This window comes from Passer domesticus, chromosome 1, assembly GCF_036417665.1.
Source record: "Passer domesticus isolate bPasDom1 chromosome 1, bPasDom1.hap1, whole genome shotgun sequence".
NCBI lineage: Eukaryota > Metazoa > Chordata > Aves > Passeriformes > Passeridae > Passer > Passer domesticus.
The window spans coordinates 77,306,853-77,328,957 of NC_087474.1; the positions used below are offsets into that span (position 1 = coordinate 77,306,853).

At 46.0% G+C, this 22,105-nt stretch overlaps 2 protein-coding genes and 1 long non-coding RNA gene across 4 annotated transcripts in view; 2 read left to right on the forward strand and 1 right to left on the reverse strand.

The window, feature by feature from the left end:
* Positions 1-6,330, forward strand: part of SLC22A23 (solute carrier family 22 member 23) — a 109,298-nt gene extending 102,968 nt beyond the window's left edge. For both annotated transcript variants that reach the window (XM_064425932.1, XM_064425940.1), the window contains one exon: positions 1,970-6,330. In XM_064425932.1, coding sequence (XP_064282002.1) covers positions 1,970-2,321 — 352 coding nt within the window. In that variant the 3' untranslated portion in view covers positions 2,322-6,330. The remainder of the gene's footprint in view (positions 1-1,969) is intronic.
* Positions 6,331-7,314: 984 nt separating this feature from the next.
* On the reverse strand, positions 7,315-13,503 carry PSMG4 (proteasome assembly chaperone 4). Its single transcript, XM_064425965.1, has 3 exons — positions 13,132-13,503; positions 12,942-13,017; positions 7,315-7,847 (listed from the first exon to the last, which is right to left on the reverse strand). The coding sequence occupies exons 1-3, from the start codon at positions 13,486-13,488 to the stop codon at positions 7,726-7,728; spliced, it is 555 nt and encodes a 184-aa protein (XP_064282035.1). The 5' UTR covers positions 13,489-13,503; the 3' UTR covers positions 7,315-7,725.
* A 930-nt stretch (positions 13,504-14,433) lies between these two features.
* LOC135303818 (uncharacterized) lies at positions 14,434-19,517 on the forward strand. The gene is made up of 2 exons (XR_010365203.1): positions 14,434-15,300; positions 17,853-19,517. It is a non-coding gene; the product is annotated as an uncharacterized LOC135303818 (long non-coding RNA).
* The last annotated feature ends 2,588 nt before the right edge of the window (positions 19,518-22,105 follow it).

The window sequence follows — 22,105 nt, forward strand, 5'->3', positions numbered from 1 at the left end:
CCAAAGCACTCAGAATGATTTTCTTTTCCACCTGCTGACCCTTGTCACCTGCACAAACAGTGGGAATCATGAGCGTGCTGCCTCTTCTGCCCTGTAGCTGTTTTCCTGATGTGCATGGAAACAAAAAATTCCTGACAGTATTCTCAGTTTTCTCTTTTTTTTCCCCTTCACATTTTCACATTTGCAGTGCAGTTAAACCTTAAAGAAACCCCTTTTAGGACACTCCAAAATGTACTTTCAAGCCTTCCTCTGCCAGGTTTTGATGGCACTGGAAAAAGTAATGCCTACTCTAATTACTGACGTCATACGGAAAAACTTTTACTCCCCCCTGTAAATCTGAAGCCACTTGACCCATAAATGACAGAGCCGTCTTTGTTGTTGCCTTTTCCCGTTTTCTTTCAGCTTGCTTGATGTCCTTCTACAGCAGCATTTAAAACTCACCTCAGGTCCTTCTCAGGGGGGTTGAGATACAATTTAGCCATTGCAATCACTGATGTAAATGAGCCAGGCTTTTGTTGCTCCAGAGCCAGCCTGGAGAGAGATCTGCCATGCATTTGGGACTGGCTGTGTCAATTACTCATGTGAGTGTATTAATGAAGTTGCAGGGAGGCCAGTGGCACAATAGTTGCATTCAGCTGGGTTTCTAAATTGCCATCGGAAAGCTGGCAAGTTTTTAATAAGGGCTTTTGCAGCATTTGGGGAAGTCACTGTTGTCTGTGAAAGATGCTCTGCTAAGTCTGAAGAACTGGAACATATATACGTGAATTTTTGATCCAGTCAGTGTCCCAAAAGCATCTTTTGAAGCCCATGTTTGCTGTCCCTCAGCTGTCAAGTAAGCAGCAGTGGATTTTGGAAAGGATTGAGTGAAGATTAGCTTTAACACTGTGGTTGGCTGAGTGAATTTGGCATTTGTAGGTTTATTTGTACAGTGATTTCCAGGATGCTTAATAGTCAGGGAAACTGGTTTTATGCCAAATATTTGGCATAAAGCAGTCCATTTGCCCTTCTGTAAGGGCCAGTTTGCGTTGATAGTAACAGCTCTGCATTGGGCCAGGAACTGAACCCCTCTGATCTGCAGAGGGTTTGGGAATAAATGGCATCTCCCAGAGGAAGTGTAGGAAGTGTGTTGCCCTCACAAGCTTGATAGGGAAGCAGGGTGCCAGTGGTTAAACTCACATGGAGGTCTCCCTCTGCAGGCAGCAGAGTCTTTGGAAAAGGAAGGACAAGCTGTGACTGTCACATTTCCTTAAAATGAGTCATTTAAGGACAGCCCTCTGCTGGCAGGAGACCTCAGTCGTGTCACAGCAGGAGGGAATGGCCTGCCCCAAAGAAACACCTGCAGTGCCACTTCTGTGTGGGGGCACCCAGCAGAGACAGACCCAGGACTGTGAGGTGTGCCAGGCCTCCTGCTCCAGGCTCTGGAGAGATGCTGGTGAGCAAGACAAGGAATTGCAAGAGAGTTTGCTTGTATAGCCAAGCATCAGGAGACAGCACTGAACTGGCCTTTCACAAGCAGCTTCTGTGCCTCTAGCTAGAGGAAGATGAGTCTATTTTCACACTTCTTTTTTTTTCTGAAAATTATGCATTTTGTTACATCTCCACTGTGTTGAGAAGTTCCAGCCATAACATGATTTTTTGTAGAAAATATTCCAGCACTCAGTGTTTGGTATAATGGATCAAGGCAGTGGCTTGTAAAGTCTAATCTCCTGCCTCCAGTGCTGAGTGGTGCCAGATACTTTAGAGGCAGCCAAAACTGACTTCTGCACTTTCTGCTCCTTGGTGCGTCTTGTCTAAGTGGAGAAGGATGGCATGCTAAGAAAAACCTGGTTTTCCCTCACTGAATGTGGGAATACTTGGAACTGGGAGTGCTTTAGAGTTCTGTCTACACACTCACATGAGTATGTGGGGGCAGTTAAATGGGTGTGAAATGATATTGAGTGTAATTATTGCCCCCTGCTTGTGTTTGCAGGGGAGGCGGGCTGGGGCTGGTGCTGGCCAGCGCGGGCTTCGGCCGCCTGACCGCCCCCATCATGGAGCTCCACAACCAGAAGGGTTACTTCCTCCACCACGTCATCTTCGCCTGCTGCACACTCATCTGCATCATCTGCATCCTGCTGCTGCCCGAGAGCAAGAACCAGCACCTGCCTGAGAACATCCCGGATGGGGAACATTACACCCGGCAGCCCCTGCTGCCGCACAAGAAGGGGGAGCAGCCGCTGCTGCTGACAAACTCTGAACTCAAGGATTACTCTGGCCTCCATGACTCAGCCGCTGTGAGTGACGGCATCTCCGAGAACACCACTGCCAACGGGATGAAGTAGATGGAACTGGGTGGATTTTTTTCCTTCTCCTGTTTTTTTTTTTAATTATTTTATTTCCCCTTCTTCTATTTCTTCTCTTCCTTTTGTATTTTATTTGATGCTGTTGTGCGGGAGGAGTTGCACTTTGGGCAAAGGTGTTTTGCACAGATTTTACAAACCAGTGATGGAGCAGACACAAACTTAGAGGAATTCAACTCTGCTACTAAAGCAAATTTTGGCATCTTCAACAGTTGTGCAGATTACTTTTGAAAAGTTTTGGGGGAAAAAGACTCATTTGAGAAAAGACCTGGCTGGCAGTAGCCCTTCAGAACTCTTTTTTTCCTGCCATTAAATATGTATATTTATTTTGATTTATTCTCAAGAAGCACTTTATTTCCTTTTCCTTTCATAGATCACAAAAATGAAGCCATCTTTTAAGAGGTGCAGCCATTCCAAGAAAGAAACCATGGGGGGAGGGGGAGTGTTGTTTTCTGTTTTGTTTTTGTGTTTCTTTAAAGGAAAGAGGGATTCACTGCAAAGTTGAATTGACTTAGACTTGTGCAACATTCTTCTGCCTGTCTAGAAAGTCCAAGTGCCCAGATTGCCTGCTGTGTTTGTATACACTAAGAAAAAGGAAAAAAAAAAAGAAGAAAAAGCAAAACCTGTTGTGACTCAAACTCTGACTGCATTTTAGGCAGCTTTTATTTGTCTTTATAGCCCATATGCACTTAAAAGTTACTTTCTAAATTAGTCCTTTTTTGTTTTCACTGAATGCATTGGAGAAAATCCTACCCCAACAAGCTGATTTTTCAATCAGCTTTCTGCATTTTAAGAATATATTAATCTATTTTAGGTGGTTGCCACTGGTCCTTAATTGTAATGTAGATGATGCAAATGATTTGACTAATGATGCAAAAATGAGTTTTGTCTAGAATGGTCATACTTATCAGGAGGCCCAGGATCTCTGACTGCTCCAGAAAAAAAGCACAGACCAGCAGTGATAAACAGTAAGGAGCTTGGGCAATGATCTATATATACCTTTATTCCAAAAGGCAGCACAGCTGGGATATCTGTTCCTGAGAAATGAGTGTCCTGGTATTTACTGTCTTAAGTGTTTTTAGAACCAGGGTTTGGGTTTTCAATTTAAGTGGGAAAACTGCTTAAATGACTGTTGAAAAGGAATTAATTGATAGCCTGTGAATAATGGCTTACTGAGCTGTCTTGGGCTCTCAGAGATGTGTTCTGATTCTGACCCAAGAATATACAATGAACTCACCCTTATTTCCTCACTTTCCTGACTGCTCTTGTAAGATTTTAGTTCAGGAAAAAAAAAGTTTACTTAAATTTGATTAATTCTACACAAAGTGAACAGCCAGTTTACCTCCTGCTGTGCAGATGGCACTTTGATAGTGGCCACTTGACTTCTCTCCTCCAGCCCCCAAATTATTACCTTTGGCCATTGGCTTTTGGTTCTCACTCAAGAGAATAACGTGAGGATCTAGTTCAATGGAAGGACTCTGTGAACAGCTTTCTTGCATTGTAGTTAACTCTCCCCTTTCTCCCTCCCTCTTCTCCTTTCTCACTCAGGCCATCCATTTGTGATTGCTCAGTAGTGCAGCCGTTCAAGCAGAGCAGCAGGATGTCAATGTTGTACTGACTGTCCGTATGATTGCCACTTTGTTTGATGTACATCTTGCGTTCATATGCAGGGGAAGTGCTCATTCGCGCTCTCCTCCTCTACCTTCCCTCCCCTTCCTCCCTTGCTGTATATATTGTCGATTAACTACTGTACCTAACAATTTCCATCCTCCATTAGGCTGCCAATGTCCTCTTACAGTTCCCAATAAATCAGAGACCCATGCTCCCTGGCAGGCCATGCAGTAAGGTAGCACAGCCTCAGACGCTGATGGATGCAAGGGGACAGGCAGACCTGCAGAAGCAACAGAGGGGGTTGTGTTCAGAGTAACAATGTTGTCCTAAAGCTGCTAATTTTTACAGAGGATGATGTGGACATTTGGGTTCTTCTTGAGCCTGGTAAGAAACACTGGACCAGTTGATGGTAGTTTTGCCCAGAGTTACACTACTGGTTTTTTTCACCTTTGCTAAACTTGCTGTGACAGCAAGAGCCTGATTTTCCTTACACTCGAGTTTTATTGTCAGGCTTGAGTGTGGCTGCTTCTTTTTGTTCTGTGCCGAGACCTTTGCAGTCTGTGTTCACCTGAGGAAAGAACCCAGTCCTTCCCCACTCGTGCAGTATTCACACACCAAATTTGTGCAATGCCTTTTGCCTTCGATGTGAGATGCTTGTTGCAAGCCACACACATTCGGGGACGAAAGAAATGGGTTCACGACAAAAAGCTGAAGAAGCAAAACGAGGCTTCAGGGAAGAGAGAAAGGGCCTGAGAGAGGAGAAGGTGCGAGCTCAGAGGCAGAAAGCAGCGCCCTGCCATCCATCGTGCTGTGGAGCTGGTGGCTCCTTCCTTCGTGGTCCTCTGGTGGCTCCAGCTGCGGTACAGCTCCCGCAGAGCATGCACAGGCCTGCACACCCAGCTGCTTCCAGCACTCTCAGTGCTCCTGGTCAGCTCACCGCTGATGTCCACAGCGCTTTATCGGTTCCCATTCTGGTGGTTGCTCTCCGATGACAGACAGGCACAGGGAAAAGAATATTTAAACATATCAGCATTTAGATGATAAATACATTAGGTGACAGGAACATGCAGCAATTTTTGTTTTGTTAAGAAAAAAGTCTTATGAAGTTGATTTGGTTTGCTGCTTTTTTGCTTGAAACCAGGTAGTCGGTACTGATCTGCAGTGAAAGAAGCCCCATCTTCTCTAGTCAGTCTGGCCCTCTGCCTCTGTCACAATAAAGCAAAAACTAACTTCCTGCCTTGGCAGTTCTAGTTTTGCTCCTGAAAACATGAACACTTCTGTGATGATTATGTTCTTCCACACATGCTCATGGAGTTGGAAAGCTTTCACTAAACCTATCTAGTGTGGAGGAGCCAGGTACCAGGGGATGCAGCAGGGCAGAAAGGAAGCATGGGGATGCTTGCCCTGCCTTGTCTAGTCCTGCAGTGGGGCAGGGTTCTCTGCTGCGGTCCCAGCCTGCTGCACCATTGGCTCCTTGGCCATGTCTCCTCTGCAGCCATCACCAGGAAAGGCTTTTCTCAGGCGGCTCTTTCTGGCCACCACAACAGGGGAAGCAGTCCAGGCTGTCTTGTCCATTTTTGGCCTTTTTCTGTGAACCTTCAGTAACCTCTAAGCCCATCAGTAGATTTTTCTTTGGGTTTACCATTTAAGGGCTTTCTCCATCTTTGTAAGTTCCAACAAAAATGTGAAGTGACATTATGCTTGATCTTGGGGGTTTTGTCCCCCTTGTAAGATTTCAGTACTGTTTTTGTTGCCAGACACACTGCAAACAGAAAACACCTGTTTGCAAGTGTTTTGTGGCCACTCTGAAAGGGGGTTGTGTGATTTACTTTTGGGTTTCACTGAGTAGGCTTTTTTTGTTGTCATCCTTTTTAGTGGAAGTATTTTACTTAACTGTTGCCACTTTCTGGAGACAAACATGTTATTGGTCACCAAATTGGAAGCAGAAGTGCCATTAACTGAACTCTGTGAATGTCAAGTCAAGTTGCGCCTGTAGCTGGCACATAAGACAACACTATTGAGTGGGGAGATGATCTCCCCCACTGTAACTTTTTTTTTATTTTATTTTTTAATACAAAAATGAAATTACAAACCTCATTTTAAATGTATTGTGTAAAATGTTTCGGGAAAGGAGTACGGTGTGTTTTGTCTAGTGGGCGAGATCTCCCTCCCCATTTCAGTTTCTGATGAAGTTTTAAAGAATCGTGTTACTGTATGTTTTGATCATGAATAGTCTGGTGGTGCTTCCTCATAGCACAAGCTTAAATCAAGTACTGAAAACAGTCTTACAAGCTAAATGTCTGCATGATGTTACATCTGTTGTACCTACTGAGAAGAACTTTGTATGTAAATGTACAGAATAAAATGACGTTGTCCCATCCATTTGCTCTCCCTGATTTGGCTCCCTTGCAGTGACTTCTCAAACACCCAGCAGCAGCTGATGCCTCAGCAAATAGCCCTGCCCTGCTCTACAAACAGAATGAGCTGTTTGTAAATCAGGCTAATTAAAACAGCACATTGATTTGCAAGTAATTATCCTTTACAGTCAATTACAGAAGCATAGTTGACTCTGTTTCCTCATGGTGTGAATTAAAAAGAAAATACCCTTCAACAGTTGTTTTTTGCTATTCTGATCTTGAACTGCAGCCAAGGACAGGCAGCTGTTCCCACCAGGTAAGGAGGGGCCCTCTGCATCCACACCAAATCTGAGACACTGAAGCCACTGGGTGTTCAAACCCTTTTGCACCGTGCCTTCTACATATGCAGCAGCCTCTCAGTAAAAGGTTTTAATTGCTGATTGTGGCACCACAGCAAGGTAAATCCATCACTTTCTGTAGGTGCTTAGGACAGACTCGTCTAGGGCAGGACCAGCCATTTAGTAGTTTTGGTTTGTATCAGCAGCTGATGCTTGAGCTCAAGTCAAGGCTAAATTCAGAATGAAAGGAAAAAAAACAAACACCAAAACCCTGGAAAACCTGGATAGTTAACTCCTGGCTGCCATCTCATTAAACAAAACAGCCAATGGATCTGCCTTTGAAAAGATACCCATCCTACCTGAAACCAAGCCCAGAGATGCAGCAGCAGGATGCTTTTCACTGGTGGTCGTGGTAGTAGACCTCTCTGATTTTATGTATATGCTCAATTTGCATGTGATGCTCTTCCAGCAGCATGACAGATTTATCTATTGCTCCAGAACTTGCCTTGTGCTTTTTCCTGCTATGTAGTCCTCAGGGATGCATAAATAACCCTTTGTGAAACCCTTCTCCTGTTCTAAGTGCCCAAGGGATGGGAGGAAATCCATTGTTTAGCACCAGTACTACAACCAAAGGGGCTAAAAGGACAAAAGTAACACTCGTGTCACAGCTTTACCATACAAAAATGTGGGGTTTCTTTATTTGAACACTAAAAGCTGCTATACTATGTTCAGTCCTGGTACACAAGAGATTAATTGTACAGGTAGCATTTGGAACTGATTTGCCATCAGATCCCAGTACTGTGTGCAGGCCACACACCACATGCACTTTTTCAATCATGTTCATCCATTGCAGCATTCATTTGCTATCCTACTTGGCAGGGTAGCAAAAAAAAATTGCTTTGAAAATTCAAATTCTATTTGAAAAAAAAGAAAATCCTTGTCAAGTGTATCTATATTTAATAACAAACACAAATTCAACCAAAACAATACAAAAGAAATATACTAACTTAATGTCAGTGTGAAAATTGCAATCAGTTTTTCTGAAACAAAACTTTCTTCTTCTTTTACAATGATGCACAATCAGAACTTGTCTGGAAAAGCTGTCATTTCTTCTTTGATCCTGTTTTCTATGAGTAAGGTGAAATTGCTGTCTGTGTTTTGAAGGTTGTAGCTGACAAATATCTGCTTTTTGGTCTTGCTGGCTAAAACACAAAACAGAGTAGTCAGCCAAAGTTTATTCTTACATAAAAGCGATTATGGTATTTGAGCAAGCCTCTTGAAAAGCCACATCATGCAGATTTCTAAGATGTTCTCCACTCTTGCTGTGCTGGGTGCAGTTATAAATGAAAAGCAGAACAAGTCTCTGACCACTGGGGAGTTGGCCAAGATTTTGCACATCACAGAAGTGAACAATGTAAGACTGGTGACTGTCAACTAGTTTTTACTTGACACAAGACACCACTAGCCACTGGAGAGCCTTGCAGAGCTTGTAGTGGATTTTTGGACACTTCTTAAATCTTACATTGTAAGTGACACCGCAGACTGTACTGGACCCTTAGCACTGAAATTCAGAGTTTGTAAATCTGTGCTGTGTAAAACATTAGAGGGAAAGTGCTCAAGAAAGTCATTGGGTCCAAATTAATTCTGTTTTTTTAATGAACCTTGAAAGGCTCATAAGCCTTAAAAGGCCCCAAAAAGCTATTCACCAGCTCTAAGCTTGCTATCAATTTTGCTTCTATTAACCTTTTTCCATACTGTGTCCATGAATGCTCCAAGAGGCTGGAGAGCCTTTGCTGAACAAGATGAAGCCAAGCACAAGTTCCAGGCTACGGTAATGACAAGTACCTAGAGAGAGGTGCTACAAAATTAAGAGCTGCCTTCCATGACAGAGCTAATTAACAGTGACAAAAAAACTGTCCAATGGGACAAGAAGACTTAATTATCAGAGTAGAAGAGATAACACCAAGAAGCGTTTTATAAATAAAATGCTACCCTACTTAAATTTTACCATGGCAATATGGCAAATTTGTGGCTCTCATTATATATTACTGAAGCTAAACTTTTTGAAAAATGTAAGCACCATACAGGAAAATTAGGCACTAAATTTAAATTGAGTTGTGTAAAATACAAGACAAGAAATAGTATTTGGGTCACGAGATATTCTTGTCCGGGAATGAGCTGGGAGCTAATGACCCCAGACACAAATCAGACTGTTCTGCTGAATATTCAAAAAAGTCATCTGAATTTTTAACACTTCAAAATAGAGACACAGACTTCTAAGATTTTAATCCTTTCTAAATAGGGAACTAAGCAGTTAAAAACAGAAACCCTTACATATGTATGTATGTATGTATAAAATATAGTTAAAAACTCCTTTAAGGCATTGTCATTATGCAAATGATTTTTTTATTATTTTCTGTCCTAACAGGTTACCAGCTTCCTGACTCAGTAAGCAGAACTGCTTCTGCAATGAAAGGATTCATTTGCTGTTTAAGACTTGGCACTACAAAATGCTGATATAATGCAGCATGGTGCTCTGATTGCAAAAATTAGCACCTGGCACTAGATTTCTGTGGTACAAAGCAGCATGTTTTGTAAGCACTAGTGCTTCATCATCATGCCCTAAATGAATGCAATGCTAATTCTGAACTAATTAATGCCATTATCCTAGCTAACAAAACTACACAGTGCACTGCAGTGTCAAAACTCAACTTCTTAATTCTGTTTGCCTATAGAGTCTCTGGGATGCTGCTCCAGTTCCCAGGAACAGTGTGAATCTGGGAGTCCCTCTGGGCTGCCTGTGCCAAGGACCTCTGCTCCCAGGGCTCTGGCCCAGCTCTGAGGGGCAGGGGGACCTTTTCTGTCCCTGCTTCCTGAGGATTCAGTTGGACACGTGCACTCCTGCGGGAAGGACAAAAGAAGGCAGATCTTATGTCCCTGTGGAAGACCATCTGCAGCTTCAGAGTAAAGCAGAAAACTGCAAAGGACAAGGCTTACCTAAAAAGCCCTCCAGCAGGTCTGCTTCCCGTGCTGCCTGGGTAATAATCCCTATTCCAGTGGCTCTTCAAAGTGAAGGAAAATCATCTTTGACAGCCATTGTCCAGGATGTGCTGAGTGCCAGGGGAAACTACAGCAGCACAGATCTGCTCCCACAACTTCATGTACAGAGCACCAAAACTTGAAGAGGAGCCCAGCAGGAGCAGAAGAGGCAGGACAAATGTAAGACATATATTTGTAGACTATTTATGCTGGAAAAGAGGTGATGACAGTGACCAGTGCCCAGGCAAGAAATATTCAAAGAAAAGGTTGAGGTGATTTTCACCGAGAGTCTGCCAGTCCCTACAGAAGGAAGATTGAAGACAAGGCACTAATCAGTACTGCAGCCCAAAGCACTGTGATTTCAGGATATGCACACAAATGGACAAGGACTTTCTCAAGAATTGGCCTCCCATATCCTACAGGAAACACTCTTAGAATTTGGGTTCATTGACTAGTGAGACACATCTTGTGCCAAAGTGATCGGGCAGGGTGGTGGGAAACTGCACCCCATAAAAGTAGATATAGACATTTGTAGAAAGAGGAATAAGAATGAAGTGCATGTGTCTTCAGCAAGAGAAAAAAAATCAGAAATAAGGAAGGAGATAGAGCCGACACACGAAATGCAGCTGTTGTGGCTAGGACCCCTACCAAACTACCCAGAAGACATAAGGAGAATGCATGCACCGTGATGCACAACAGCACTGAAACTCCTGCTCCAGGGCAGGAAACCTGGCATTGCAGAACACAAGGCAGACGATGGAATGTGACTGGCAAGTGTAAGAAACAGAAATAGCTCTGTGCAAATGGCACTGCATGCTACTCCTGCTAGTGCCTGTGGAGACAAGGAACTGCACGGAAAAAATGGTGACAAGCATGGTGGGGGGAGGAAAGGGGAGAAAAACTGCCTGCCTGAAGGTTATCACATGTCAGGATGGTTAAAAGGCTACCTTGGAAGTACAACTACAAGTCAGACTTGGCTGTGAATAGCATCTCTGCTATTACAGATTGTGTGGGAGTAACAAGGATTTAAATCCCCAGAGAAAAACTAAACACCAACAACAGCAAAGCTGGGTATTTCTAGCTGAGGCAGAGCACAGATTTCCTTACCAAGCACTTTGTGAATCAAAGATAAGGGATGCTTCTTGATGATCTTTCAGATCCACTGGTCTCAGAATAAATAAATAAAAAATAAAATAGATTAATAAATAAATAAATTTGGACTAAGTGATCATGAGTTGACCTAAATTGCTGGACTGTCAAAAGCCAGCCTAAAGACTGGTGTAAGATTTCAAAAATACATATTTCTTTTCCCAGAAGCTCAGGAAAAGAGCAAGCACATAATTATTCAACTCCATAAGTGTATTACTGACTTTCCCCTTTGAACCAAAGGTGAAAAAGGTCTATAGGCCTTCTCCAAAATAATATACTTTAACCAGGATCACACAAGGAAGAATAGTATATAAAAATAATATGAAAGCAGCTGACTGGCAAGGAAACCTGCAACCCAGTGGACAGATGTCATGGATACAGAGGAGCATGGACCAAAAGCCTAGCTGGGCCACAACTGGCTCAGAAATTTAAAATGAAATAACAAAAGACACCTAAAGCACACAAAGAAGAAGAAAATAGGAAGGTGCATTATAGTCCAAGGATAAAGAGTAACCTATAGACCAGTACCAAGCAACAGTATCAGTTCTCAGTAACAAAGTATGGGAAATTAGGAATGCAAATAATAAAAGCACCTTAAAAAAAAAAAAGAAGAAAAGGCAGCAAAACTGAGACAACTCGCTAGGAGGAAAGTCAGGTGACTCAGGCAGACTCTGTCCTAGAACACTGAAAGAGCTAATGGAAGAAATGGCAAGTTATTATGAACTTCAGCTATGAAACGTGTAATAAATCCTTTAAGAGAGATAGCAAGCACATGTACAAAGAGAAAAAACCCAAAAGGAGTATGGCAATCATTAAGATAACTTAGAGCTGTCAGCTGGGCTGCAATGCTACACAGAACATTAGAGAGAGATTCCAAAGAAAGGAGTGACAAGGAGACCAAATGGAAAGTGGAATAAACTATTATACTTTATCCCAAATAAATCCTCTCTGACTGCACTTTTAGTGACTTCCTAAGGATAAGGCACTAATTACACATAAAGAAGCTGTGTTACACAGTACCCCATAAAATTATTACTTCAGGTGGAATGGATTGAACTCAGTGTGTAGAGAAAGTTGTGCCACCAGGGTCGACTAAAACAGTCTCTTTCACGGAGAAGTTATTGGGAAGAAGAAAAGATGCTAACACCATTTTTCAAAGATTAGTCTTGAGAGCAACCTTGTTTTATATGAGGCTATGGAGAAGAAGGTGTAGACCTATGCAAGTGCCTGACAGTACAAACTCAGGACATACTGTCTGAAATGGAGATCAGCACGCAGATCATTAATAATTCTGCGGCCTTTCCATCTAAAACAGAGGAAGTAAGGTGAGACGGAGCAGCTCAGCATGTTGCTTTTAAAACTTGGTAACAAGACCATCAGCAGTTCACCAGTTGGAGCTGCATCAGCCACTGGTGGGTGATGATGAGCAACCAGCATGACACAGCCGTCAGAGCTGAGAAGGAGCAAGGATGATTAGGCCGTGTATTTTTAATCTTTTTAGTATGGACATGGGACTTTGCAAGCTGTCATTAAGATTCAGGATTTCAGCTACTGCAGTAGCTGTAGCACACTGCACATGATGGAAAAGGAAGCATCCTGAGCAGTGCCCATTTGGGCCAGTCACATCAAGCCCAGGCATGTGTGAGACAACCCTGGGCTTCCCAGGCCAGAACTTCTTGGAATGTGGGGGCTAAAAGGTGCGAGACGTGATGAAGGTTGGCTTCATCTTCAGGTAAAACGCAGGTGCCTGGCATGACGGCCACCAGCACAGCAGTGTCACAGCTTCACGGAGAGGAGGTCACTTGAAACCCCACTCGACAGGTGCAGCATGCGCTGCCCTGCCTCGCACCCAAAGCCAGGATAAGGATACCAAACAATTCACTTCTGGTAGCGCACAGCGTGCGCAAGGCCGCTGACTCAGGAGCCGCAGACTCGTAGAGGGATGGGAAAACACGAGTGACTCGGCGATGGGATGGAAGCAGGCGCGGCCTGCAGCAGTGCAGCTCTGCGGCCGGGGCAGCGCGCACCGCATCCCCGCATCCCCGCAGCCCCGGCCCGGCCCGGCCCGACCCGCGCGTTCCCGGCGGGACGCGCCTCCCCGCACCTACCCAAGCGCTGCGCCAGGCAGGACGAGGCGGTGTCCGAGGGGTCCCCCAGGAGCGAGGCGGCCACCGGGATGCTGTCCTGCAAGCGGAGCACAGCACAGGGCCCGGCTTAGTGCCGGCAGCGCGGGGTACCGGCGGCGGGGCCGCCCCCCAGCGCCGCGGGGCTCGGGCGGGACGCGGCAGCGACACTCACACGGGGGCTGCACATGGCGACGGCCAGGCTGGCCAGGGCGGGCGCGGCGCCCACCCAGAGGAAGAGCGAGTCCCGCAGCCGCATGGCGTGGAAGTGCACCCGCTGCTCGCCCAGCTGCCCGCTGAAGTCGTGCAGGGCGATGCCGCCCGCCGCTCCGCCGCCCGCCGCCGCCTCCATGGCCGCTTCTCCCGGCGCGGCCAGGCCCGAGCGCGCCAGGCCCGAGCGGCAGGGGCAGGCTGAGGCTGAGGCCGCCCCTCGCCGGGCCCGCCCCGCCGCGGCGCTCCGCCTCCGGCACCGGCCCTCCGGCTCCCGGGCCTGCACGCTTCCCACCCTCCCAGCGATGTTCCCAGGGAACATCCGCACACCGCTGCCCGCTCCTCCCCGAGCCTCCCCTCCGTCCGCGCACAGAATCCCCAGCACGAACACGCGCGCCCGGGTACAGCCCCCGGAGCGCGGCCCCTCCGTGCCCCCTGAACTTGCGCTCCCCCCGGCCGCTGCACTCCCCCTCCGTTTCCCACTATTCCCATCCCATCCCAAAGGACACAGCCCCCCCCGCGGTGCGCAGGCACGCCCCGTGCACAGCCCCGGAGCGCACCCGCTCCGTGCGCGGCTCCCACCTCCCCGGGCCCGGCCGCGCTGGGAGAGGGACGCGGGCAGCAGCCGCAGGGACGGGGAAAGCCCACCAGGGGGCAGGGGAGCCCCTGCGGGCGGTGCGCGGCTGGCGCTCCGATGGCTCCGGGGAGGCACCCGACAGGAGCCCCGGGCTCCAGGCGAGAGGGAAAGGGACAGCGTGGGGCTGTGCAGCCTCGGGAAGGGGGAAGAAGGTCACAGCGACCTTGGCTTCGTTCAGCTGTGAAGGTTTTCGGCAGTGGGGATCTACAAAGCGAGTGATTCGGGTTTGCATAGCTCTGGAGAATATGGAGCCGTGAATAATTAAAAGCCCTACTTTGGGTGTGAATTCTGTGCTCGTCACTCTTTCTGCTGCAGCACAGCAAAGTCGGTCATTACTGGAGAGGATTTTCAGTAACTGCACCGTCTGATGCTGATAGGAATATAGTCGGCTCTCCGATGGCCGAGAGCCCTTTACAATTGGAAACGTGTGTCTTCACGCCACCGGCAGGGCAATCATCGCTGCACAAAGAACAAGCACGTTACGGGTACAGATTGGCTTTTTAATCAGCATTTCTTCTGCCTCTGGTTTCCTACATAACGCTAGAAATCAAAATTTCCATTTCTAAATGGTAAGATTTCGTTTTCCCATTGAAGAAATGGGTGGAGGGACAGGAACCCTTCATCACTTTTCTTCCCTGAGCTGCTCCAGCTCTCCTGGCATCTGCCAAAAGTAAATCCTCAGCCCTGCTAATTTCTGCTCATGCTGCCGCACTGACACTAAATCCCAGGAGGCAGCTAAGCCCGGCTCAGCTGCCATACCCCGACATCCCATGGCACAGGATCAGCTTGGACGGAGGGAGGGGGGGTCGCACGCCACCTCCCCTGCCCTACATTTGTCACTTGCTTCTTGCACTAAGCGTTATGGGATGCACGGTGCCGTAATGTCACAATGGGTGTCAGCGCCCCATTCAGTCTGTCCCCTGCCTCACTGCTGAAACAGCATCAGGCTTGTGCTGGTCCCACGTGCCCCCCACTCCACAGCCAGTCCCAGCTGCTTCCCTCAACATGGGGTGGCCTCCCACAAGGTGAGGAACTGCAGAAGCTGGGTCTTGTCTTGGGGCTCAAAAACCTGTCCCCACAACCTGTTGCAAACTGACACTTCGCCTGTGGCAGCTGTGAAAACAAACAGGCAAAAAGGTGACAAAAGCCACCTTGGAAGGGAGAGAGTGTTGGCTGCATGCACTCTGCTTACTGCAGCTGGAGGTTCACCCTGCAGCTGGGTAGGCAGGCCTGCCAGCTAAAACAGCCAGGAGCATTGCAGGGATAAAATTCTAGGAACAGAATAAAATGTCTGCTGGAAGCCACACAGGTGGTGGTGCTGAGATTCCTGTGGTTAGACACCTGCAGGTGATAGAGGAATTTGCCCCAGGCTTGCTTGATCAGTGGAGAGAAGAGGAAATATTAGGGCACAGTTCACCTGAGCTGCTTTAGGTGTCTCTTTTGAGAGAGAAGGAACCTCTCCTGCCTGGTTTCCATTGACTTGAAAGGAGGTGAAAGGTAAGGCATTGCACAGCTTTGCAGACAGATTTATTCATGCAGGCAAATCCTTCTCTAAGTGTGCACAGCCAGTTACTTTGCTTTGCTGGGTCAGAGTTGGCTTCTGCAATGAAGTCCTAGTGGAGGATCTGTTCTAACAGAGTTCCAGCTCAGTGTGTCTTCCCACAAAGTAGAAGTTTGGGCCTCTTTGTGTGCTGAACATTTGTTCAAGTCATCTGCTGGACTGAAGTAAGAGTTTTCTTCACTGGTCTTTCCACATCATGTCAACACCACGTCTGGTGTTGCTTCCAAGGCTGTCTCCTGACTTGCTTCTCCCTACAGGGAACTGCCCCTATTTCATCACGCTGTGATCTGTTCCTCTTCTCACCAGGAGTCTTCTCCAAAGTGTCTGTAACTTCCCTTATCCTAACCCCTGCAGACCTGTAGAAGTAAGTCACAGGGCTCCTCTGCTTGTTAGCAGTTCCATGTATTCAATGCTTTTCTGTGCAATACAGCTGCTCTCTGTAAATCGTACTAAACCCTTGTTTGAGCTCAGAAAAGGGAAAACATTCATCTAGCGACTAAAATGCTGGTTAAGCATTTTTATTTGCAGTGCAGGTGTGTGAGTAGAGCTGTGCAGAACCAGACCATCAAGTGTGAAATGAATTTCTTTATTACAGCACTGCAAGGTCATGATAATCCCTACAAAATGAGAGGGGAAAGCACTCTATATGTGTATGGACCTTCTTGCATTTCTTTTAAAATACTCATCTTTTTTTCCCATGGCCTTGAAAGCAGCACCCATAGGTCTGCCTTGTTTGTCAGGTATGAGGCTGCAACGAGCCTCAGCTGTAGTGACACACTGGAGAGAAAAATAATGATAAAGCAAACACACCTTGGCAAAAGCACTGCCTGTTTATATGGATGTGCGTGTATTCCTGCTCAGGTGAGATCCAAGCTCTGGGAAGTATGATTTAAAGGTAGGTGCTTCTATCTACCTTGTTCTTCTCCAAAAGTGTCCATAAGAGTGACTAGATCCTAAACCTTGATTTTTACTGATCATCATCTCCCCTCCAGTTTTAAGTGATGAGTAAATCTTCTTCCTGGTAACTGTGGAGTCAAAATCCATTAAAGCACAGTTATGAACTGGGATATCACTGAGAGCAGCAATTTTTTCTGATTCCAAAATGCGTTCTGTGCTTTGGCTCCTGCATGAATAAAGAGTGAATCTGACATGTGAGAAGGCAGGTAACCATTAGTGTGTGTCAGTGAACTTCCAGTTGATGCCTAGGGTGTTCTAATTTTCTTGATTTGTCATCTATCTGCTGAGGAGTAAATGACTCTTGAAAAAGCCGAGCAAAACCTTCCAGCTGCTCTGCTAAGGCTCCATGACACCAGGCTGCTGCTGCAGTAGCTGTGCTGCAGTCCCAGGCTTCCAGGGATCTTCTTTGTTTGAGACTTGGATGCTCATTTTATGTAGACTTCCATCAGTGGCATTGATGGCTGAGGGGGATCTTTTCTCTCATCAAAGCACCTGAGGATCTGGAAAAAATACTTCCTTGGTGTTTTTTGTTTGGTTGGTTTGGTTTTGGGATTTTTTTTTTTTTTTTGTCATTGAATAGTTTTTCTCAGCTGGATCCATCCTCTGATGTAGATTGTTGTCCCCCTGCTCAAAAACGTGTGCTGTCATCATGGAGGGCAGAATCAGGCAAGCAAGCAAGAAAGGGAGAAGTGTCTCTGCTTACACTTTAGTGTTACCATGGTTGTGAGGCTGTGGGCGCCTAAACCAGTTTAAGGTGGGGCTGGCCCAGTCCCTTTTTCTCGTGATCATCTGACATGATGATGAGTCAGTCTGGGGAATCAAACTGGTCAACACCTTTTCCTGGCATGGGTTGTTGGTTAGATGTGATAGGAAGTTGCCCCTGAGTCATCTAACCATGGCCATAGGAGTAACCTCGGGACCCAAAACACTTTGTCAAGTGTTGATCAGCCCGAGTTGTAGTCTCAAAAAAAGAGATGGAAAGAGAATCCAGGCTGGAACTTCGAAAAAGTTGCAGAAAATGGAGGAATCAGACTTGTGAACTTGTATGAAAACCAGTTTAAGGGATCTGCAAGGGGACTACACCAAGTTCATGCTATGAATCTTGCAATCCAAAGCACTATGAAAGCTAGCCCCATCTGAAAAAAAAATTGTCTGAAAACCACTAGTAAGCAGATGCAAAATATAGATGTACAAGCAATTCCACATCTGCAGTAGCTGCTATGACAGTGTTAGCAGAAGTGCTACAACACCTCCTCATGATACATGTTGGTACCTAGGCAGATTTACTACAAGGAAATGAAGTTCCTGATTTCCAAAAGACTTAAGGTAAAAGTTTTTGGTTTTTTCCGGGGTTTGTAACCTCAGCTGTTAGGATTTCCATACACGTGGGATGAAGCCTGGAATGCAGGTGGCACAGCAATTCTGTGTCAGTTGGGATCCTCTGCACAGTGTGTTTGATTAGAAATCGTGTCTGTCTGGCAGTGGCCTCCTGCGAATCCCTTCTACCCTGCTTTATTTCTCTCCTCTGCAGACTAGAAGAGTACTATAATTGTTGCCTATCTCCCTGCAGCTGAACGCAACTCCGTGTGACACACAGCTTGTAAGGACCTCTGTGAGCCCAGGCTGAATTTCTGCTGTTATCAAATCAGACAGCTTCCTTTCATTGTCATATGAGTCATTGGAGGACCTTGCCTTAGATCTGCTGGAGCGTTTGAGACGTGTGGTTTCGTAGCTGCTGGACGGGAGGCACTAACACAGAGTGACTCATTGCTCCCCTTGGGGACAAGAGGTTTATGCAGTCAACTGGAAATCATATTTTGTATGCAGATAGACTGCTCCATAGTGGAGAATCCCAAAGAATCTTGCCAACACCAACTCCCTTACATAGATGTCAGCAGCTGTAGTGAGTTCTACAGGAGCAATGGGTTATTACACACCTGTGACCTGACAGGGAAGGGCACAGGTGTGAAAGGCTAATGAAAATGACATTTTCAAAGGCTGAGAAGAGAAGGAAAAAACCCCATGAGACAGTACTGAAAAATGTTTTCCTTTATATTGCTCAATTCAATTCCTAGACCTTATGTGACATACAACACACCTGGTGGATCCTGATGTTTTTCTGTCCCTGGGTCACCTAGACCAGTGCAAGGCCAGGGCAGAGGATGTGTGGTGTCCTTGAACCAGAGGGAATGTCAGTCTGCTGCAGACTCAAGGGCTCACTTGTCTGCTCAGGATGCAGAGAGTCACGTTCATAGCCATGGAAATTACTGGTTTAACATGCAGCACTGGCAGCCACATAAACAAAGGTTTGACCGAGATTCAGGCTGCTTTGGGAGTGGAATGAAATTCCTTTTTTTGACAGATAGTTTGCTGTTGCCATGGTTATGGAACTTGCTGCACTTCTGGTCTCTTCCCCACCCCTCTGGGTACTTTCCTTCTACTGATGCCAGGATTTCCTTGAATCTTCTTTTGGTCTTTACACTGAGCCTTGGACTTACTAGCCTATGTCACAAGACCCTTACCCTGCAGGTCCAACTGGACGTGCCTGCGTACGGCTTGTCCCATTCTCCAGCATGCCAGCAAGGGCCTGCCTCTCAGTCTGCTTCTCCAAACAGCCACTCTCTTTCATTACTCTTTAAAGTGATGCCATGGCCTTTTCATTTTTCCATTTGCAAGTAAGCAAAACTAACTGTACAAAACCAGCTTTGATTATTTTCCATCCTCTTCCCTGGGCAAGGCAGGAAGCTAACAGGCCTGGCATTGTCCCTTAGCAGCCTCCCAGTCTGCACTCAGAAGTTCCTCAGCTCAATCCAGTTTTTTCTCTTGGTTTTCCTTCCTGCTCTGTTGAACACAGTGTTTTAGCAGAAAGAATAAATAGCTCAATAGTTTGTACATTACTAGAGAGCAGCAAATGTCACCTGATCCATAAGGATATGGCTGCTTTGGCCAGGATCTCTAAGTTCCTAGTGGAGTTCTTGAAAATCATTATTTAGATCTGGTGTGTATTTTATTACTTAGCACAAGTATGTCAAACAGCTCCTGTTTGCCACCTCATCAGTGTATCTGATGCTATTGGTGATTACACTGGATATGACTTTTGCAAACATCACTTCAGTGATCTGTTTCCAAATTCCTGAGTTAAAAAACACTTAAAACAATAATTCACACTAGTAGCCAGAGATGGGGGTGTTCCTTATTTGCATGACAACAGAACAGACAGAAGAGTTTGGCTGTCAGAACACATCACCCTAGGAAAATGTTATCAGTCCCCTTACTGCATTTTCAAAGTATGATTCCAAGAGGCTGAAACTGCATCTTCAAAAAGTCTGTCTCTCACCCTTGAACAGCAGCTGAAAAATATCCTTCTCTGCTCCCTCTCAGAAAGCATGAGAAATTATGTCCCTTTTCTGCTTTTGTGTTTGAAAAAGCTGGTGCCAGGCACTGTTGCTGCTATTACAGTGTCCTGGGGTGGATGGTCACCTTCCTCAGGATTGAAAGATTAGTGTATGTGAAGTTAAATGTTTCTCGTGAGGCAAACACAAATTGGTGAAAAGTATCCCTAAATCCTGTGAAGACATGTAAATGGGAAAATGGGAGGGGAGAGCAGGACAAAGGAATTCGTGCCATTTGGAAGTGATATCTTTTTTTTTAATGCATTCAGAATCTGAGCCAGCCTCTACACAAATCAATTGAAAAAATACCTGCTCCTGCGAGCAGAAGATAAACCTTGTAAAGATGAACCTCGCTTAGCCATTGTGTAAAATGCTGCAGTGTGTGCTCGGAGGCAGTGCTCGATGGTTTGCTTACCTACCTGTGCCAAGGTGAGGCCTCAGCCCATAAAATCCAGGCAGCTCTGCGGGCACAGGTCGGCTCTCCCCTGCTCCCCTATCAGTCCCCTACACGGATGTCCCCGAGTGACAATGTCAGTACTGGCGCTGTTGTCCTCTGCCACCACACCCCAATTTTGCTGCCTTTTCCTCATCACTGCAGCTCCGGTGCAGGGATTCCTTACAGCACAAGGGGAAGGAAAGGATGGAAACGGTGCTTTCAGCTGTGCTCTTGGTTCTGTCTTGGTGAGGATGCTTCCAGCTTTAATAAACCAGACGATCAAAGCCTTTGTGTAAATCCTGCCATCAGGAGAACGGCTGTACTGCTGCACTGACGGCACAGCTCCCCCAAACCCTGCTTTTCTCAGCTGCGAGCTCCTCACACCCAGATCATCTCCCACCAGCCCAACACGGGACAGCAACTGGTGCCAGGGAGAGAGAAATCGCTCGGTCATTTTCTTTGCCTGTTAGACAGATATTTAATACACATGAGTGATCTGGGGACCAGTTTTTTCAGCCTTCAAAATCATATTTCTTTTCTTTCCATTTTTCTGAAAATGCTTATCAGAGGCACCTGAGAGGCCAACGCAGCTGCTTGACAAGGTCTTTGCGATTAATTTGCAGGATCATGCCTTTAGCAAAGGCAAAAAGAAAGTGTTAACGAGTTGACAAGCACACTCTTTCGTATAGCAAGCAGCGCTGCCAGCCGCAATGTAACTGCAGGGAGGAGAGAGCAGGGTGGTGGCAGAAGACCTTGAAAAAAATTTTCTTTGTTCAAACCGGTTACAAAGGCTCCTGCTTCCCTAACATGCCAAATCCGAGCTGGTCGAGGGAGGCGACGGATTCAGTAGAAATTAGACTTAGTACTGATGCAGGGCAGCGTGTTGCTATCGGTGTTTCAAGGATGAATCGTTGGGGTGGAAAGAAAAATTTTTTTTAACCGAGGAGAGTCGAAACAAAAAAGGAGTATTTGCTGGGCATGTGGCTCCTGTAGCGCTGCGGTTCCAGATTCTGACCTGACGGCTGCAAATGAGGGTCTTGCCAGCGTTTCTACCCTCTGACACTGCCATTTGCAACAAGATCCTCAAATTGTGCAAATTTGTCCCATTTTACTTGAGCCTGAACATACACACACTCCCCTCCCAAGAAAAAAACTGCTTGTGAAAGAAAGGAACAAGACCAGATTTCAAGAATAACTCAGACAAGCAAGTGAATATTTTCTTTCATGCCTTGCTCTTTTGCATTTACTGAATTTGTTCCACATGAATGTAGAAACAGCTGCATCAGCAACAGTACTGAGGCTGGAACCTTATTAATATTTATGCCTGGCAAGCAGAGCACACAGGAATCAAAATGCTTTCCCATCATTGGTTCAGGGACCCCAGCGTCCATTCAACATCTTGCCACGTTTGGGACCAGGCAAGCGGATTTATTAGAGAGCAGATCAATTTCTCATCAACACTTTCCCCCGGTAGTAGGCAAACTGCCCTTTGCCTCTTCTTACCTGCTCTTTGCTTCTCCTCATCTAGTAATTTCCTAATTAGAGAAACCATTTTTCATCTCTATCTCTCTTTTGCACTTCTGTAGTTTATATTCCCACATATTATATATTCTTGAAGATTTTATAGATGTTTCACCTAATATTATTATTAGTTTATGTGGGCGTATACCTATCAGCCTTAGTGGAAATGAGAGTGACACAGGTCCATTATGTGCTATGGGAAACCGAGTGCACAATATGTGGCACTATGTACATGAAACGTGTCATGTGGTCCTGGGATGTCCTTTAGAGCCTCCTTTGGGGCTTCTTCCTGCTGTAATTTTTGCTGACAAAGTGCTGCTGTGAGAGTCCTTAAGCTGAGGCTGGGGGGTTTCCTTTCTGAGAGTACTGAGTGGGATTCTGGCTGACAGCCTTGCTCCAGCTTTTGTGTCGTGAAAACAATCCTTATGCTCTGTA

Bases quoted from the DNA above. Each gene is read 5' to 3' on its own strand.
- PSMG4 (XM_064425965.1), bottom strand. From the start codon at position 13,488: ATGTTCCCTGGGAACATCGCTGGGAGGGTGGGAAGCGTGCAGGCCCGG. The intron at 13,018-13,131 runs GTGAGTGTCGCT...CTCCGCTTGCAG, and splicing joins TCGCCATGTGCAGCCCCCGT to GACAGCATCCCGGTGGCCGC. The intron at 7,848-12,941 runs GTAGGTGCGGGG...TTTGTGTTTTAG, and splicing joins CTGCCTGGCGCAGCGCTTGG to CCAGCAAGACCAAAAAGCAG.